We start from the raw sequence: 20,178 nt of genomic DNA, 5'->3' as shown, positions 1-20,178 counted from the left end.
ATGCTTTTGTCTGTGATGGCGCATCATCCAATTTAACAATGATAAAGACTTTACTTGGGGCCAAAGGTCCTTTCCACTGTAATCCATCCCTTACTGATCCTCATGAAGTAAAAGCACATTTCACCAACCCTTTTACTGGAGAGAAAATTCATATTATAATATGTCCATCTCACCAGGTATGGTTTCTATGGTATGTTTTGTTCTGTTAATTGGTTTGTAGTCTTCAGTTGCAAAACAAATAATGAGACCATTCCTTTAATTGGCCTTTGTGGTTTTAAACATGTTGTTTGTGCATGTGTGAAGTGTTTTGTGTAAATTAGCATGTATAAAATTAAACATGTGCAACTTTAAATGTTTATTTGTTGTGTGTATAGCTAAAGAACATGATTGCTGCACTGTACTCGTCTCGAGTTAGTGGGACAAACAGATTCATCAATGATGGTGTTGTGTTTGGCTGGGAGCCCATCGAACGACAGCTAGAGCGAGAGATTCAGCGTAAACGAAAAGACGAATTACCACGAGTCCCTGGATTAAAGGAGAGTTTTGTGTACAGGGATTCTTGGACACGGCTGAATGTGAAACCAGCTAAAATCATGCAGGTATGTAAATGCATTACATTATGACATTGATGCTTTGTTCACCATAGCAAGAACATGTGATTTCTGAATTGCAAGAGTATGCCACTGAACTTGTTACTTCAGATCAACAAACCAGACTCTCAACAATGCAAACAGTTTCATACCTGAAAGCCTGTAATAAGCTTTTTGAGAGGGGTATTTTAGGTAAAAAGGTGTTTATTAAAGACTCCACATCTTGTCCTGTGTTAATGAACATGAAAGAAGGCTTTGAATATTTCACTACTTGGCTTGATAAAAAGTTGTCAGAAGGTATTCTGTATGTATTACTGATCATGGATTATTTCAATTCTAATAGGGTATAAAATCACTGAGCAAAGCAAGAAACAATTTTTGTCATGGCAGACATGGGACTTGATGAAGCTGATGTATTATGGTTTCAATGGTTTATGTACTGACTTTCTATCGGCTCATTCAGGTTATACAATATATCCTGTTCGACTAAATGGCAGTGCAGTGGAGACTTTGTTCAGTCAAATCAAACATGCTACCTCTGGTCATCTTTCTTCTGTTAACTTTGCCACTGCACGAAGCGCTGTCATCACCAGAGGTAGTGTCCATGGAAAGCTTAGGCGCCATCAAGGTGACTACAGAAATGTTCCTCTTTACATTCGAAAACATCCATTGAAGCGTACACCATATAGAAGAAGTTTTTAATTGTAACATTGTGCTACATTGTAGAATACGCCATATTTACAGCATGACAATAATATATTACAACTGTATGTGCAATTGTTTGTCAATAGCATAAGCTTTAAGTTTGTCTCGAAGACTCATTTCAGCATCGACCCCTTTGTTCTTTGAGACCCTTTCAAGCATGGCCTGACTTGATAGCAGACTATTTGCCATTGTGTGAATGACTCTCCTTACCATGTCCCTATATATGCATAATATAGTAGAAGAATCAACTGAAGTGACACGAAATGTGATGATTGCCTCCAAATCTGCACTCAAATCTTGGTTAGTTAGCACTTCTTTCTTAGTATGGATGACAACAGTCCTCCCTTGCAATTTTAGTTGCTTACAATTTAAATGAGCTTTAATTGCCCTAGAACACCTTTGCATAAAGGGAAGTAATGCATGGTGAGGAAATGTCATTTTACCCCTGTCCTGAAATTTGATTACCGCAGGGAGAACAGACTTGTCTGTTTCTACTAAATGTTTCAGAACGTTTAGTTCATCCAGGTATCTTCTCCTCTTTATTGGAAGAAAGCATGACCGGAGTCTACCATAAGCAGCCTTTTTTCTGAATTGCATTCCAGCATGCAGAGCAAACCCAAACAAGCGGTAGAGTGATGCATCATCATCAGCTACTGGGGAATCATCAGTACTGACAGCGTTTAGTTGGTTGGTTCTCCAAGTTGATTGAAGTGAAGTGATCTATATACCGAAGATACAAGACATGTTTTCATACATGCAGTTTATTTTACTTGTTGTTGAAAGAAAGTGTATGAAGTTGATGCTATAGCAGAAAGGATAGCACTTCTATCCAGTGATGAGATCTCACCATTGAATTCAGAGATGGCAGTCAGCCATAGCCTTTTAGTTTCAGATGTTTGTAAGCTCTCACATGCTAATGTACCTGTCTTTTGATACCAGGATGCAAGTAGGCGACTAAACCGCTCTCCACCAGAGCTGTGCTTGATAAATAAATCACAAAATGTGACAAGATAAAATTTTAAAATGCTGTTAAGTTTGTTGCTCTTCAAATACTTCCACAATTCTTGCCTGGTCAGATAGCAAACCAAGTGATATTCAACCCTTTCAGCTTCTTTCACTACAAATGCCTCCATTATTTCCAGGTCTGCCTTTTGTAAACGCTTACAGATAAACTCCACTTCTTGTTTTCTAAGTTGTTTAGACATTCTTTTCAATGAGATTGCTAGCTTAACTCAGCACTTATATACTAATCGTTTTCAACAAGTAACACATTAACTGCAGGAGCTCTTGGATATAGACATATATATATATATATACAGCTAGCTCAGGTAGTAATAAAAAATGCGTATTATCTACGGCTGCATATAGCCCAGGCGGTAACCGTGATAATGAGCACTATTTATGGCTGCCTATTAACCCACGACCACTGTTGACACAACAGCGACAACCCAGCTAATTAACACCCTCCATATAAAGACATGTGGCTGCAAAGGCATTTCATAAAAGATAGAACACCACTATATCCTGAGTGTTACGCTCCTTCGCGCCTTCGGCGCTTATAAGCTCCTGGTTTTATTGAGTCTTGCTAGCTAAGGACCTTCAGAAAACTTGCAGTCTGCCACTAAAATGATGAGTGTGAGGAGTGGAGTAAGCAAAAACTGACTTCTCATTACTTCTTATACACTTCTTAATATTGTGCTTTGGAGATTGTAATATATAGCAATAGCTAACCAAAATCACACTGTACTACATTTGTGCTACCTATGATACACTGTATCCTTGAACTAAATAGCTCAGATCCCTGGGACACAACCTATCCTTCCTATTGTAGCTAAATTCATTCCTACATGCAATATACAAACTCATTGCAAACTGTAGGGTTTTTTTTCTGCTGTCATGATTAGTTCTTACATGTGCTGGTTGGCGTACTATAATAAGTGACTAAATATATTGTCATTGTACAAGCTTGCCACTATGTTCAAGACGTTATCGTTGGTTAACCATAACTAGCACATTTCCTGCAGCATACTGATAAGGAGTATAGGTATATGTACTGCAGAAGAACACAATAAGTAGTGAAATCACTAGAAGTCAGTTTTTGCTTACTCCACTCCTCACACTGTTCATTTCAGTAGCAGATTGCAAGTTTTCTGTAGGCCCTTAGCTAGCAAGTCTCAATAAAACCAACCTCAGAATGTTAAAAACCAAAAATATGTCAGTCCAGTAGTCCAGTCCAGTGTTCCAGTCCAATAGTCCAGTCCAGTGATTAGTTACACCCTATTGCGGTTGATGGCTAAATTAGTGTTATGACCAGTCCACAACCAGCCAGCAAACTCTACTAGATAAAAGCCTTCAAGATTTGGTGGCTGCATGCTCAGAGAAAATGAGGGGTCTGCAACGCTTTAAATCTAACCTTCTATGTATGAGATTTGAATCTTGATGAATCTCACTGAAATCACAACAAATCTTACATCTCTGCTAAATCTGGCAATTAGGAGTTAATGGCTTCCCTTTGATGTCCTTGATATTAAAATAGTAGATTATAACAATATAATAAATAAAGACCGCCCGCCCTCCTGCATGGTATATTTTCCTAACTAGGACAGGAAACAAGCAATTTACAATTATTGTGGAATTCCCTGGTTTTGTCACCACCCCCAACAACTGGCTGTCGAGTGCAGGACACCTGAATAATACTAGCGATCCCAAAACATAATACACGACGGTACTAGCACCTGAGAGAAATTTATCAGGTTGAGTAAGCTAATTACCTGCATTCTGATCACGTGATCAAAGTTGCGGAGGGTTTACCCGAGTTTAACTTACTTTTCTTCTCGGTGAGTAACACTTGACTCAGACTGAAGACACTATATAGTGAGTTAATACGTAGCTGTGACTATGATTTAGTATATATGGTATAAAGTAGCGGTGGTACGTAGTTATGAGACACTTAACTTCACTGAAAGCGTTGCGCTATCGCCTAAAACTGTAAGCCGAGTCTTGGTATTTCACACCACTACTAGGAAAAGGTGAAGTCCAGTCCAGTGATTGTATACAACTTAACTTGATTACACAGTGCCTGGCTAAACTATAAACTAGCTAATTCACTCGGCCTAACCGGGCCAAAACCAACCATGCATCCTATCCCTAACTGATAAAGTACAGTGTAGCTGAAGTCATTAGTGGAATTTGAAAGTTTCCTTGGAAGCTATTGGTGTTGACCTTGTTGAGAAAGTACACGTAAACTTATGGACAGACCAGATATGTTAATTCTCAAATTCATTGTATTTATGATTTTCTGTATGTAAGACAATAAGACTCCCAAGACAGCGGATCATTATTAAAAACATTAATGCAATCAATAACAATCTGATATATTTTACTTAATTTCTACAACATTGCGCAATACATTTCTCAATTTCTGTCCTTATGTCAGGTTGTACCTTTAGTGCATCATCTAGGGCCACATTCAGTGGATAAGAGGGACTGATTTTACGATATCAAGACCAAGGGGTTTAAATAATGTCACCAGACATGTGAAGTTAGAAATGTAATGCTATTATGTTCAGCCATCAGCTGATTTCTATTTTGATAAAGTTGCAGTGTTGGCTTATGAATATTGTCCACAACAAATGAATCCTTTCAGTTATCATGTGACTTTCAGCTTCCATTTGAGTTGCTGTATAAACCCAGTGTGATAGGAGGTATATAATAACCAAGACCTTTTCTAGAATGATTTTTAAAGGTGGAATTTTTGGCGACGTGCAAAACTTTCACCACAATCCCTACTTAACACAAAAAAAAAACAGCCAAACTGTGAAACAATGATGTGGCCTTTTACAATTCCATACAGTACATCACTTGCACCATCACCAGTCATGAAAAACAAAAAAAAAAACAAAAAAACAAAGCACTTAAAGAATAGCCTTGATGGTGATATAGTATTCGGTAAATATTTCAGCTGTGCACCTTGTGCTTGATTTGCATTTCCATCCATCTTATAGTCCGGCACTGCATCTATCAGAGCACACATACTGTATGTCACACTATTACAAAGTTCAGACATTTTTCACGGCTAAATTCACTTTTACGGAATAGTACTAGTCCACATAATATACAATACAGCATTAAACATAACAAAACACTTACAGGTGGCTGGATACAATTTTTTTTTATCGCTACAACTTGAATTTTAGACTGACTGACTGACTGCCTGATTGCAGTCGCCAAATAAAGCAGTGTTTTACACCACAATCACAAACTCACCAGTAGGATGTGCCTTTTGCACTTCCGATGAGTGTAGGTCCTCTGCGCCTTGTCTTTTCTTTTATCCTCAATCAGGCTGCTTGCCTTCTTCATCCAACGAAACCATATCAAGACCCGTATCAACACTTTCTTTCAGCAGCATATTTAGACACCACAGAATTATTTTAGAGCTGGATTTCAGAAGTGCTTCAGTCCTGGTGCTACTATAAGAGGTACACTAGCTAGATATCTGCAACTTCATGATTGGGATCTCGTTCATAATAGGTTCGGACCACGCCCCTCAAATAAAGATGTAGGCAGACTAATAGTGATAGATTACAGAGGCTCCACCTCTAAACAATCTAGCTATACTTAACAGCAAACAAGATCACCTCACCCCTTATTGGTCTAGCTAGCTGCACAACCCTTGGCTGACCCGAGATATACTCTAATACAACAGTCACTATAATACAACAGTCAGGTATGATAGAACAATTACAAGTTACATTGTTCTGGTAGACATATTTTTATAAGAAAAATAAGCAAGCACAACATATTTTTCTTAAGGAGGTAGGTGCCCCTCAGCAATAGCAAGGTCAACAGTTGGAGGCACACAAGGATGCTTGGATTTAGAAAGCGATCCCCTGATGCACATTATTGAAGAGCGCAGCAAGGAGAACTCCAAACTACAGCAAAGCCAGCCCATAACCACAGAATGTGGGGAACTCCACTTCTCACTGAGCAAATGGGGAAGATGTTTATAAGTGATGGTATCTGCCTCCCCATACCTACAGGTGCGGAAAATAAAAGTGGAGTAATACAAGTTACATTGTGGCTAGCTGTGCCACAACAAAAACTAAACAAACTATTATTTTTAAAAAAAATTAATTTAAAAATGAAGTAGGGATCTATGCAATAAAAGGTAGCGAAACAAGAGATGAATGATGGTATTACAGCATAGCTCAGTGGGAAAGTCCCTACTTTGTTATTATTATTTTGTTCAGTACCAAAGTAGGGACTTTCCCACTGAGCTATGCTGTAATATCTCTTGTTTCACTACTTTTTATTACATATACGTAGATCACTACTTTGTTTTTAAATTAATGTTTTTTTTAAAATACTAGTTATATATGCCCAAGTTCACAACTATACAAAACAGTTGAAATATAGTTGCCAAACTGGTTTATCATTTAAGGCTGTGTCATGAGTACTGATTTTTGTGATTGGGTAAAGCCAGATCCTTAGAGCTTGATGTACTATGTGTGTAGTAGTGACAACACAACCATGTGCACCTCATGTACACAATTATTCTATTTCTAGTGTGTTCAATCTGTTGAATAAACAATAATATTGTGAAATCACTGAAACATAGAGATATTGTATCAACCATCATTGTATGATAACACAAATCAATAACAAATTAAATGATCTGCATGGGTAGATGTCTTCCAAGAAATAATTTAAAGCTTGGGCTATTTGAAATTGAATATTAGGGTATTTCAGTTCATGGTTATACTGTAGAAAAACAAGAAAATAGGTTGAAACAGGCTTTTCTGGCTAACGCCAAATTTTGCTAGCTGTGCATGCCATTTTGAAAGTTAACTGGCTAGAATTTTTACAAAATTACAATCTCTGAGATTGAATTTAAGGATGAGTTAAGCATACTAAACTAAAAAGCAAAGGTACACTTGGACTCTCAGATATTGAATAGTCATCACTTATGTAGGAATGTATGTTGGTTATAAGTACTGTATGTACCCTGGGAGATTTTAAATATATATATAGAGCATTTTAAGGTTGTATTTGCAATTTTTAACCTGGGAAAATTTCACTTGTTAAATGAACACTGATCTGACTGTTAATAAGGTGGCAGCCAAGAAATGGCTGTGATGGTAGGTTAATGGTAAAAATTTTAATAACGACAATTCCAGGTGCCAAGACTAAGTGGCACCAATTTCACCTGAATTGTTGTTATTAAAATTTTTACCATTAACCAACCATCACAGCCATTTCTTGGCCACCACCTTGAATTTCACATCTTTTTTCACCCTGGCTTTTTAGGGGGCCACACTCTTTTTTTTACAGCTTGACTGTTTTGGAGTAGATCTAGATATCACTTCTTTTTGCATTTGTATACCCAAAGCCGGCCATAGGCTGGCTTTGGGGCTTTTTTAACCTATCTTTTTTTTCTTTACCACAGGAAGAGGAAAGATTTGGAGCAGATTTTTAATACTTAACTATTTTTGATTTTATCAGTAATTATATATTAATTTTATTACATTCCAATTCTTCCCTACAAGATAACTAGTTTCTAGCTTATCTCTCTACAGGGTAACTTGTTTCTAGCTGAACTCTCTACAAGATAACTTGTTTCTAGCTTATCTCTCTACAGGGTAACTTGTTTCTAGCTGATCTCTCTATAGGGTGACATGTTTCTAGCCGATCTCTCTACAAGGTAACTTGTTTGTAGCTGAACTCTCTACAGCGTGGTTTCTTTGTAGCTGAACTCCCTACAGGGTGACTTGTTTCTAGCTGATGGGTTACTTTGCCAGCCAAACTTGGTACCAAGATGCGCCTTTATACCCCCTTTCTGTGTGCCAAATTACAAGGCAATCGGAAATTTTGTTAACGTTTTATGAAAGTTTTTGTAACTGTGTGAAAAGACGAAGATGCTCGGACGAAGAAAAGGAAGAAACTAAGCCAAATTTTCAAGTCTCATATCTCAGGAATGCTTGAAGCGATTTTGCTGAAATGTGGTTTGTGAGATACTGATATTGGTGGGCATGTCCACAGCAAAACTCGTAGTGTTTTGTAAAGGCTGCACGGAGTTAAGAAGACGCGTTTTCTTTCTTCCTGTCAATATAGCTACTCACAGTGTTGCGTGCCAGCTTCTTGGGCCACACGACACACTACCATGTGTCTTTTATGAAGATAATTTTGAAAAAAAATTTCAGTAGAGTTTTTTTCCAGTTATGTCTGGCTGATTAATGAATCCAGGAGTACTGTATACTTTCTAGCCTGTTCAAAAAGAGTGGAGGGACTCCAACCCCTTATAGTTACATACTGCTTTGTTTATATGCATTTACCTTAACAGCTAAGTAGTCATTTTGTGCCTCCCTCCATACTAATAGTGCATTCACTTGTTTAATAATCAAATAATTAAAATTTGGTGTGGCTACATAAAAATTGATGCGGGTGGTGACAGGAAACAAGAAATAAACTAATGATGGCCTAACTGAAGTACGATTTTCCCTTTAGATCCATGGTATAGATGTTATTTATTATGTATATTTAACCACACTGTGCACGTACAAACTTGGATAAAGCAATAGAGACCATAATTCAGTGACTGTGTTGCAGTGGTTGACAGCTATGGTCAAGGACTGCCAGTAGCTGGTTACATATTACACTGTACATGTATGTTTTGATTGCCTAATTACAAACTATATACTTAGGCCACATAAACTTAATTATTGATTTCTCACCCACCCATACCCAAAATAGTAGCTAATGTGGGAAAGTAGATTTCACTTCATGAGTTGCTTGATATCTGCATTCAGCCACCAATAGTACAACCATTGATGTGGCTAGGAAAATAATTACATAGGTGGTGAACTAATTATTAAGTTTAGGTGGGCTTATGTAGGAACTATAAGACCCTTTCTGTTTTCTGTTTTTTTTTTTTTTTTTTCCTAGCTTCTAGAATGGATGATGAATGATACTTACATCAAATTATTGATTTCTGTAGTGCTATCATTGTGCAATATTTCATTTTCAGGTACGTTTGTATAATGTTAGTGTTTGTTAGGTGAACAAGCTCTAAACATCATGTAAATTGTAACTTGTGTATGTTCCATTCACAAATATTAACCCAAACTAGGATCACTGCATTCCATTATAATGGCACTGTGTATTACTGCTTCAAAGAGATTAGCATGTATCATACAGTACAATAGTACTGTATAGTTGGAACCACAAAGGAGTAGGCGTGGCCCATGAAAAAACATCACCTAAAAATCAGCCTCACTTTTCCCGACGATGATGAGGCAGTATTGGTTAGACAAAACTAAGCCCAAACAAGCCTTGAGATTGACCCGAAATGCTTTCAACAAGTTGCTATAGAGTTTTTTTTAATTATGTAACAGAATTTTCTACTGACTGACTGAGTAACTGACTGATTGATGCCTTCAAACAAGCATAACTCGACAACAGGTAAGGCTACGGGCTTGATGTTTTCACTGTTCAATGTCACTTTGGTCCAAGAGGTGCCTTTTGGCATACCACAGTACGTACATTGCATTCTTCATGGACTTACCCGTGTCCTCCTTTGTGTCCCATTCATCTTTGCTGACAGCAAAAAGTGTCAGTTTGGCGGTAGCACATGATGGCTTCCTTTCAATACCGAAATCATCTGTATTTTTCATAGTGGCTATTTTGATTGCAGAGGTGCTTTTCTAACTGTTCTTGATTCATACTGCTGTGTAACGGGTAGCTGAAAATGAAACATAATGGATACTTCACTTTTCAGATGATGATTGATATAACTGGGGAGCGCGGTGCCATTTCTTTTTTTTGATGCACTATGCATGAGTTCACCTGTCTCAATAATTATTTACAAAAATAAGTTAACAAACAAGTACACCAAAAAAATTGGAATTTTCAACTAGAGTAGGGACCATAGCACATTGATAAAAAGTACTGAAACAAGTGACGTAAAGGCACCTCTCGGGCTGAAGCGACGTCGAACAGTGAAAAAATCAAGCCCGTAGCCTTAGCTGTTATCGAGTTACACTTGTCTGAAGACATCAGTCAGGCAGTCAGTCAGTCAGTCAGTTACTAGAAAGTTCTGTCAAATAAATATTTTTAAAATTCCGTAGCAACTTGTTGAAAGCGTTTTGGGTTGATCTGAAAGCTTGTTTGGGCTTAGTTTTACTTAACCTATACTGCCTCATTGTCGTCAAGGAAAATTAAGGCTGGTTTCTGGGTGATGTTATTTTGTGGACCACGCCTACTCCTTTGTGGTCCCTACTATACAGTACTATCATACTGTATGATAAGTTGAGTTATATCCCTACTGTGCTCAAGATACCATAACAGAAATGCATGCACAGTAGGGTTTTAACACTTCTTATTGTTTTGCTGTGATTTAATATCATGTACTGCTCCAGCTTGTGTCAGTACTTTTTATCAATGTGCTATGATCCCTACTCTAGTTGAAAATTCCAAAGTTTTGGTGTACTTGTGTGGTAATTTAATAATACCGTGAGTATTGTGGCAGATTTTAAAGGAAACCGAAGTACATGAGGATCTTTTGATGTGCATTAGTTGAAACTGCTATCTATACCGTAGAGTCAGGTTGTTAAGCACATGTGTCTATTAAAGGCATATTATTTGTTAAGCGCATACACATTTCTTGTAATTGACCATGGGTGATAAGCGCACATGGCAAAATGCGACGATAGAGCTACACACAGCAAGAGACTGCATGAAAAGCTGTGAAAGTACTGAAAAATGAATGTCTCCTCAAGCGCTTACGCCTCCCTTGAGGTCTCTCTTCGCTATGTATACAGCAAATCAGCCATCTGGATAGTGATAATCTTGTTCATTACGAAGGATTTCACCTAGTAATGGAGTCAAATCTCCTTACATACTGGCATGGTGACTGGCACAAACTATTAACTACTCTATTACAACATATTGATTCCGTGTTACACTCACCATAACTATTTATTAGGCATGTGCGCCTAACAGATAGCATGATTTTTGCAAAAGGTTGTCTCCAAACATTATAGCGCATGCGCTTAACAACCCGACTTTATGGTACCATAGTATGGTTAGCCATAAATATTGTAAAATTGATATAACAATCGACACTGAAACTGCAGTAATGTGTCAAACAAAAGAAATTTTTTTTTCAAATGGTAATGAAAACTACATCAAGACACATGGTAGTGTGCAATGCAGGACCATTCTATCATGTAGGACACTTGTCCTTCAAGCAATAATGCTAGCTGTTATCTATACTTCCCTTAATTTACTAATGCAAATCTACGTATATACACTTCTACGTAAGTAAAAGTTTTATCATTGTATAGAGAAATTCTAGAGCATTTGTGTTATATTAGAAGTTAAAATAAAATTTTTCTTTTACAAATACATCAAACAAATATTGCAATATACTGCAACTGCTACTGTAATTGATTTCTTCAAAAATTATCATTGCGTTTGTGTGAAGACAAAATGTAGGTAAGTGGAAGCCCCAAAGTTAGTCACAGTACAGCTTGAGGTATGTAATCTGCAAAAGTCTTATCTAGCTATTAGTGCCATTGATAAAAGAAGGGTGCAGCCTAAAATAGCTAACATTTTATAACCAAAAGGTGGTGACCAAGAAATGGCTGCTAACATGCATAATCAATTTTTAAAATGATAGCTTGCCCAAATTCATTTGGCTCAATTATTCTAACTGTATATCTATAAGCAAGGAAACACTATGGACAGGCTAGTATAGAGTACAACCATTATATTATTTTGCATGGTCACCATAACATTAGATGTGAGTTCCCAATGCTTTCATATAGTTGATTTACCAATACCCTCTCACACATATAGTGTAATATAACTTTACCATGTTGTTCTGTTACAGTACCATGTGTCAGTCTAAGTGATCCAGAGAATGGTAATGTGACTTGTCCCTCTAACACAAGTGTCTTCCAGGACACATGTACTTATTATTGTAATCGTGGTTATCAGTTGGAGGGTAACAGACAAACAAGATGTAGTGCTGATGGGACATGGAGTAGTGAGCCAGTGACTTGTACCATCTTAACATGTATTGATCCAGAAGTGGAGATAACAAACAGCCAATCAGTTGGTGATTGTAGTAGTGTGACTTATGGTTCAAGTTGTTTACTGAATTGCTCAAGTGGTTACAGTGTTAGTGGTAATGGGGAACATGTGTGTGATGATGTGAATGATGAAGGGACTTCAGTGAAGTGGAGAAGTGTAGGAGGAGGTTTCACTTGTGTTGCTAATGGTATGTTTATGCAGCACATAATTATGTTGTGCATTTGAGATATTCTAAGGTGGAAATAAATCTGATAGTAACACTGGCCGGGGATCTACTGGTCACATTATTATAGGAGCAGTGGGAGGAACAGTTGTACTTGTGTTCATTGTTGTGTTAGTGTGCATTGGATTGTACTTTATGAGACGAAATTACCTCAGAAAAAGGAGTTACTACTATCAATGTGTTAATGAAGGTTAGAACAGGTTAATACATGTACATAATAGTCAAGGCTGGAAAAGGGACAGCCTTTTAAAAAATCTAGAATGAAAGCTAGGACTATAACATCAAGGAGCTGGCTAAGTAAAATTTAAAACACATTTTATAAAACAGCTTTAAACAGGCTGTAGGACCAGGTGTCCTACAGACCTTCAGCACTGGTGCTGTAAATAAATAAATCAATAAATAACTAAATAAAAATGACATGCTGCCACTTGGATTTCATAAGTACTCTCTAGCTATTTATTTTTCAAGTGAGCCCTTTCAGTTTTGCTGGTTGGTATAGATATCACTTCTCTTTGTATCTGCGAGCACCTACGGCCATCTTTTGTTCTTAACTGTATTTTTTCCATGTGTACCATTCTGAATAATCTATCATGAAGTGGCTGTTCTATTAGAGTATTTCAATTGTACGCATAATATTATGCTTTAACATTATAACTCAGTAGTGTTGTAGTGTAACCATGAAATATTTGAGCTAGGTATGATGGACAGACCAGTAACCATAGTTCAATTTTAAATTATTAGTACCATATAAATATGCCTATAACTAGACTACATTTAGCCTCTTTGTGCTAATATAAGCTACCAAAAGCTTACAATTGAATGCAGTTGTAAACATTAATTTTTACCATTACATTGTAGCTAGTAGTAGTACTAGTCTTGTAAAAATAAAAAGCAAACTCAACTATTTAACATAATTTTTTCTCAGCCCTACTAATTATAACGCTAAGCACGAGTTACTTCAGTATATAATGTTTACACCAATTATATTGCTAATATTGGTAATTATTTTATTATATGTTTTTATTTAGTTTTGTCCTCACGTGGCTCAATAGAGAGTTCAAAATTAAAACTGAGCAATTCTTTTCCTGTGTATGAATCTATTAAATCATCAACTTCTAGTTATAGAGAATCTTTGGTAAGAATACTATCAAGTAGTTGTCTGTTGTTATGGTTACTACAATGTGTTATAGGATGGTGCAGGTCAATATGGTACTTCAGTAAGGTACTCATTTGTAGATGTAGTATTATCAAGGATGGAAGGATTTTATGAATTTGATTCTCTAACAAACATTTCACCTACTGGATTTGCAGAATCATTTAATGAGGAACAGAATGTATACGATACACCTTATGATGTGCCTAATGGCAAGGTTAATTATGGACCATTCTATATAGAGCCTCCAGATGAAGTAGAAAAGATTTTTGAATCAATTGATGGCAAAAAGATTTACAAGTTACATCGTGAAGATGTCCGGTATGACAAACATATAGCTGGACACACCAATACACAATATGGACACAAATGCACTGCAGTGCCATGCCAAGTAGCCTGAGTATTATTTGTCATAGCCACAAAACTACTGTATAACTAATTTTATGGGTTTTCAGTGCAGCAGAAGGGTTGACATTGTGGGGTTGCTGTATTTGGCGGATCACGGATCGACGGATTATGACCACGTGATAAACATATTCCACTGCTCATTGGAGATGTTTATAAGCATTGTGTCAGTGTTGTAGTATAGTTGATATAATAATTATTTTACTGATGATGACAAAACGCTGCACACTTCACTTCATCACTAAAATGCCCACTCACCATTCCAGATTGATTTAGCTACGGCCGTTTACAGTCATACGTACATAGTACATTAGGCCAATGAAACTTGATTAGCAGTTTCATGTCATCGCCCACATGTTTTTGATACACCCACATGGAATTTCATTATTGGTATTTCAGATCGAAATACTCTAATAAAGCAATCACTTTTACTCTAATAGAGCAATCAGCTATACTCTAATGGAAAAATCAATTGTTATAGATTAGTAACATACTTTAGCTATTTAATGCAAGAGTAATCAATGTAGATCTCACTGTTCTTTGGCAGAAACCTTCATGTTGGATGTGTGTTGTGCTTATGAATAATGAATAATAACCGCCCACATCAAATTTTCAAAAATCTGAGCAAGAAACTGGTAATCAAGTTTCATTGGCCTTATCTGGCACTGCACGTGTACATAACCATGGATAGCCAGTGTTTGAGGAAACTATGGATTTTATTGACTTCTGAGTAAGTTAACTTGGCGAGAGCTGATTAGCTATTGACGATCTTCTTTATTGAAGTGAAGATTCTGAACAGGAAACAGGTCAATTCAGTGATCTGATGGCCAGGGCACACTCTTCTCCCATGAGAAAAGAAGGTAAATTATAGTAGGATTACAACTGTGGCATGGGCTAGCTGGCTGTAATTAGTCTCACCTTCCTACAAAAGCAAAAAATACTGGCTGGCTTAGGCTTTTAATACGTACTTCAGTTTGATCAAAGGTAGTAGACCTAATCTACAAATGTAGTAATGTGATGTCGGCGGCTTTACCTTCAATAATATTATTGTTACAGTGATCACGTAGCTAGCTAAATCATGTGGGAATTTAAGCAATGAAGTGATGTGTGCAATGTTTTGTAAAATAATTATTATATCAAGTACATTTAATCATAGATTATATACTGACACAATGCTTATAAACATCTCCAATGAGCAGTGGAATATGTTCATCACGTGATCCGTTGATCCGTGATCCGCCAAATACAGCAACCCTTGACATTGGAACATTTGTGGTCCATCAGTGGGTGTCTCCTTGCAACCAATCAATAGTTATTGTTAGTAGCCAAGAGTAACAGTCACGTACAGCTCAGACAGTATAGGCTTCATTTTATACTGTGAAAGGACGTAAATGTCCTGCCAAACCCAATTATGGGTGGAAAATGGGTTATTTGTCAGGAATTTGTCTGTTGTTCTGTTGTTATCACAAGCCCTGATCAAGACTCACGGTAGTGAGTCGCGCGGCCAAGAAACTACAAAGCGCACGCCCAATTAAAAGACGCGCGGCCACTACTGTGAGTTATTTACATGTAGGGCCGGTTTCGCAATATTAGTCCTAAATTATGCAACATCTCTCAATAGATTTGTATTGCGTTACGTGATAAAAAAATCTTTAGGAGTCGTTATAGTTTTCTTGCGACCTCGCTAAAATAAAAAAGTAACCATCGCAAAATAAAAAATAGGCGTATTTCACTTTATTTCTCTACCTTATGTTACAACTACTGTCACGTTATACCAGTCAACCAGTCAACATAGCTGTGTTTGTATAGTCCATCTAGCACTGACATTATCCAATCCTGGTTTGCCTATACGCGTATTTTCTTCAATCAACCTCTAATCCCTACAATAACTTTTAAAGACACGACGTGGACACAAACTCTAATGCCTGATAAACAAGTTGTGACAGCGTGCTGAACCGTAAGTTCCCTAGGGATGGCGTTTTAAGCAGAAATCTTTTAAATTCCATTTAGTACCACACCCCATGCAAGCGTTTATAAATCGCCAGTTGTCTTATATGGTTTGAAGAACAAAATCACTAGCGAAGGTGCTTTAAGCATACTCTTCAATTCTCTATTTACATGTAATTTTTAATAGATTAACCACAAAGGCCGATAAGGTGAATACAAAAGGTAACAAGCCTTTAGGGGTTACCACCTCTATGTAGTGTGTACCATGTAGCTTGTGTTGTGGCTTTCATTAAGTATTATGCACACACAAATGGTGCAACAAAATTTTGTAATGGATTGCTCGAATGTGGTTGGTGGTGTTGTGGCTCGAATGTGGTTGGTGGTATTGTGGCTCGAATGTGGCTCGTGGTTTGCCAGTGACCATGTATGAGTTGGGGTTGGTCCACACAACTTACACAATATTCAAATTTCATGATGGCCATGATAATTTCTTGCCATATGGTAAACATACAACAATGTGTAACAACGTTAATTAACATCACATCAAGACTTGACTAAAAATAGTTCCAACAATAGTGATGATTTCTTGTATGTCAGCATGACGATACTGAGACCTGTAAAACAATAAGCAGGCACTGAAGTTAACCTTAAATTAAACACTCATGCAACTGACCTGGAACATCGGTCGCAACACCAAAAACACTTGTTTCGATATCTGATGACACAATCCAGCAGGCACTGAATTAAAAGAGAATGTACAAAAAATCAATATCCCGGGCTGTGTCAATAATAGCATGGATAATCGAAATGAACAAAAATTATATCCCAGGCTAAGTGAATGAATAACATAACTGTTGGGTAAGCATGTTAAACCAGAACATTAGGACATTAGTCAAACCAGAACATTAGGACATTAGTCAAACAAAAGTACGCTATCACAACTTGGTCATAATACAATGTTTGTACCACCGGATTTCACACTGGTTGCCCAAAAATTGTGCCATTCCGGGACAACAGCATAATATTATGAAACAAATAGTTACTACAACACAGAAGGCTTACTGTTGCACTGTCTACACTGATATACCATAATTTAAAAACATAAAAGGTGGGCATTAAATAGAATACACTTAATATCTGGGTACTAGGAAAAAATCACTAACATCACAACATGTAAACTGACCTGGAAATTAACACCCTTGATGCCACTACAGTCTACACTGGATACTTGTTCGAACCCATCAACACTATGCCTGATACATCTGAGTAGACTGACCTGCAAATTCACATCACTAGTATACAGTGATAATAGATAACTACAAAAACAACAATTGCAATAATACAATTCTTCTGTACGTCAACTGACCTGAAATTCATGACACTCAATACCGAGACCTGTAAAAGAATAAGCAGGCACTGAAGTCAACCTTAAATTAAACACACACGCAAACTGACCTGGAACATCGGTCGCAACACCAAAGATATCTGTTTCGATATCTGACGAAACAATCCAGCAGGCACTGAATTAAAAAGAGAATGTGCAAAAAATCAATATGCCAGGCTGTACCAATAAAGGATGAATAATCAAAATGAACTAAAAATATATATCCCATATACAGGTTAAGTGAGTAACATAACTGTTGGGTAAGCATGTAAACCAGAACATTTGGTCATTAGTCAAACAAAAGTACGCTATCACAAACTGGTCACTGATAATTGATAACTACAAAAAGAACAATTGCAATAATACAATTCCTCTGAATGTCAACTGACCTGAAATTCATGACACCTGTATCTTTGTTCCTGCATGGTCTCAACTTACATATGTACCATGATCACATTCAACTGCTAGTGGATAAACCAGTATGACCAGATGGCCTGCAAAAACCAACATGCAGGTGTTAAATACAATACACATACCTAAAGCCTGGAATATGAAAAATATTATATAAGCATTATTCCACACTGATATAGTAATAGATTATAGGATGTTGTGGAACTTGCCTAAACGTGTAAACTGCATAATCTGGACACTTGGAATTGTCCAATACCTGATGAACCGCAAGTAGGTACTAATGACATTCACTTCAACATTTTATCCCAGCTGGGTGAATCTCTTGTAACTGAGTAAAAAGGTGTTTATTTTCCACCTGCAACCAAAGTTCTACATTTCTGTGGTTGGGTGTACATAAACTGACCTGGAAAATCAGTATGCCATAGGGGTATGGAAATGGTTCCTTTCCTTCTGTTGTGACATTACTTACAGCTGACTGGTAAATGATCATCGATGTCCCCATGGACCCCAACAATGAGTATACCAATAACTTCACAAGTTGGAATGAATTTCCTTTCAACATGTGGTGGAATGAATTTCCTTTCAACATCTGGTGGACAGGTCCAAAAACCCTATCGCACAAACACGGTGAATCAGTGTGTGGCGATGTGACACGTTGCACAAACTTCACTCCTCGTTTCGTTAGCATTCAAGACCGGCATATATCATAGAGTCCCTCAGTATTCTTGACTCTTACTTTTTCAAGCGTTGCTCAAGCGATGTAGTTTCTCACGAGGGGCTCGAGTTTCTCAGTAAAGTCAGGGTCGAGCCGATTAAAGTACGCCTCACCATCCAGTTACATTCTTAAACCATTCAATTTAAAACTACGTATCATGAGTGTCCTCTTAAGGTAATTAAGGACTTTCCACGAGATTTCCCCTAAATAGATCACGTGTTAGTTGTCAATCTGGTGGATTCTGGTGGTATACATGGTTCAAAAATGCGGTAAGTGTAGTATAAGCTGTCAATGAATAATTGTTAGTGCACTGCTAAACTAAGTTATTTTTGTGTGATAAGCATGCTTGAGGAAGGGTCTGGGGGACGAGACTAATGTTTTGACAGCAGTTGATAGACAGCAGTTGATGATGGCCAGGCAAAGAACTGCGAGAAGAACTACTATGATAGTATGATAGTAGGGAAAAATTCCCACCCCTATAGCTCTGCCTAGGGGCATTAACTAGCATTATCTACAGCTACTGTATTATGTTGCTGATATGTACATTCAGGCCAAGGATAAAGGTGAAACTGGTAGTAAGGCTCAATCCTATTATTCTGCTGAACAGGCAAGGGAGTCTGGGACTCTGGGGACATGTTCCCTCAGGAAAGTACAAGTACTACAACTTTTTTGTTTTAATTGCTTCATCAAGTATAAAAATTTCAGCCAAAAGGTGATGATCGAGCTCTGGACTTATGCACTGGTTGGAGTGGTTGTATCGATACTGCACTGTGACATCCTTGAGGGGTTAGTGCTGGCATTGTCCATGGCAATACTATTCCATCTCCCCGAGTCTTGATGATTGAGTCCTCCATTCCTTTCTCTGCTGCTCCAATCCTGAAGTTGTGACCACAGTCAAAAGGCGACGATCAAGGCTCTGGTCTTGCATCTATACTGTACTGCAACACCCTTGAGGGGTTAGTACCGGCATTGTCCATCGCAATACTGTTCCATCTCCCATATACAAGTCTTGATGGTTGAGTCCTCTATTCCTTTCTCTGCTGCTCTAATCCTGAAGTTGTGACCAAAATATTAAAAAATGGTTATAACATGATAAATGATTATGATGATAACAATTACAAATGTATTTATAGCTGTGTAGCAACTGTGAACTAATTAGGCACTTGCAAGTTTAATTAGGTGTCTGAAGCATTTAACATGCACAGATATGAGATATATTCATCACGTACAGGCAGTAAAGATAAATTTACTCTAATAGAACAGTCATACTACACTGTAAATTTATACTTCCGAATTTACGGTGTTATGAAACAATCATTATTATGTATGGATTTTACTGACTCTCCAAGATAATATTCTGCATTAATGTTAATTGCTCATTTCCAAAAAAATTACCTTTTAAACCAAATGTAGAGTCTATCACTGACAAAAATGAGTGATATCCACCCCAAAAACACCTTCGCTGTAAAAAAGGCGCGCCCAAGAAACTACAAGTACCTGGAACCCAATGTAAAAAAGAAAAAGAAAAATCAGCTTAGCTGAAGTGAAAAGTAA

The 20,178-nt window shown here is 37.3% G+C and overlaps 3 protein-coding genes across 6 annotated transcripts in view; 1 reads left to right on the top strand and 2 right to left on the bottom strand.

The window, feature by feature from the left end:
- The window catches only part of LOC136251319 (uncharacterized), a 98,614-nt gene that overhangs the window by 72,086 nt on the left and 6,350 nt on the right, over nucleotides 1-20,178 (top strand). The window contains exons 11-14 of the mRNA XM_066043751.1: nucleotides 12,184-12,573; nucleotides 12,623-12,799; nucleotides 13,638-13,744; nucleotides 13,800-14,083. Coding sequence (XP_065899823.1) covers nucleotides 12,184-12,573; nucleotides 12,623-12,799; nucleotides 13,638-13,744; nucleotides 13,800-14,083 — 958 coding nt within the window. The remainder of the gene's footprint in view (nucleotides 1-12,183; nucleotides 12,574-12,622; nucleotides 12,800-13,637; nucleotides 13,745-13,799; nucleotides 14,084-20,178) is intronic.
- On the bottom strand, nucleotides 761-2,504 carry LOC136251316 (uncharacterized). Its single transcript, XM_066043749.1, has 2 exons — nucleotides 2,066-2,504; nucleotides 761-2,015 (listed from the first exon to the last, which is right to left on the bottom strand). Exons 1-2 carry the CDS (start codon nucleotides 2,498-2,500, stop codon nucleotides 1,350-1,352), a joined length of 1,101 nt encoding a protein of 366 aa, XP_065899821.1. The 5' UTR covers nucleotides 2,501-2,504; the 3' UTR covers nucleotides 761-1,349.
- On the bottom strand, nucleotides 16,582-18,881 carry LOC136251348 (uncharacterized). Of its 4 annotated transcripts, none has more exons than XM_066043792.1 (8): nucleotides 18,575-18,881; nucleotides 18,313-18,520; nucleotides 18,119-18,264; nucleotides 17,888-17,992; nucleotides 17,481-17,634; nucleotides 17,298-17,390; nucleotides 16,788-16,852; nucleotides 16,582-16,728 (listed from the first exon to the last, which is right to left on the bottom strand). In XM_066043792.1, the coding sequence occupies exons 4-8, from the start codon at nucleotides 17,896-17,898 to the stop codon at nucleotides 16,653-16,655; spliced, it is 399 nt and encodes a 132-aa protein (XP_065899864.1). In that variant the 5' UTR covers nucleotides 17,899-17,992; nucleotides 18,119-18,264; nucleotides 18,313-18,520; nucleotides 18,575-18,881; the 3' UTR covers nucleotides 16,582-16,652. The 4 variants fall into 4 exon arrangements, with proteins under 4 accessions (XP_065899864.1, XP_065899865.1, XP_065899866.1 ...); XM_066043793.1 differs by having other exon boundaries at nucleotides 17,481-17,509; nucleotides 17,570-17,634; nucleotides 18,313-18,854; XM_066043794.1 differs by having other exon boundaries at nucleotides 17,298-17,430; nucleotides 17,481-17,509; nucleotides 17,570-17,634; nucleotides 18,313-18,850.

The sequence above is a fragment of the Dysidea avara genome, chromosome 3, assembly GCF_963678975.1.
Source record: "Dysidea avara chromosome 3, odDysAvar1.4, whole genome shotgun sequence".
Taxonomy (NCBI): Eukaryota; Metazoa; Porifera; class Demospongiae; order Dictyoceratida; family Dysideidae; genus Dysidea; species Dysidea avara.
Note: the sequence above shows the minus strand (reverse complement) of the source record. Positions and strands in the feature narration are given on the sequence as shown.

What these genes read in the sequence shown, in the direction of transcription:
- LOC136251316 (XM_066043749.1), bottom strand. Translation starts at nt 2,500, where the DNA reads ATGTCTAAACAACTTAGAAAACAAGAAGTGGAGTTTATCTGTAAGCGT. An exon ending in ACACTTTCTTTCAACAACAA is followed by an intron (nt 2,016 to 2,065) that starts GTAAAATAAACT and finishes TTCGGTATATAG; the next exon opens with ATCACTTCACTTCAATCAAC.
- LOC136251348 (XM_066043792.1), bottom strand. An exon ending in TTGAGTGTCATGAATTTCAG is followed by an intron (nt 17,391 to 17,480) that starts GTCAGTTGACGT and finishes GTGAATTTGCAG; the next exon opens with GTCAGTCTACTCAGATGTAT. An exon ending in TCAAGGGTGTTAATTTCCAG is followed by an intron (nt 16,853 to 17,297) that starts GTCAGTTTACAT and finishes CTTTTAATTCAG; the next exon opens with TGCCTGCTGGATTGTGTCAT.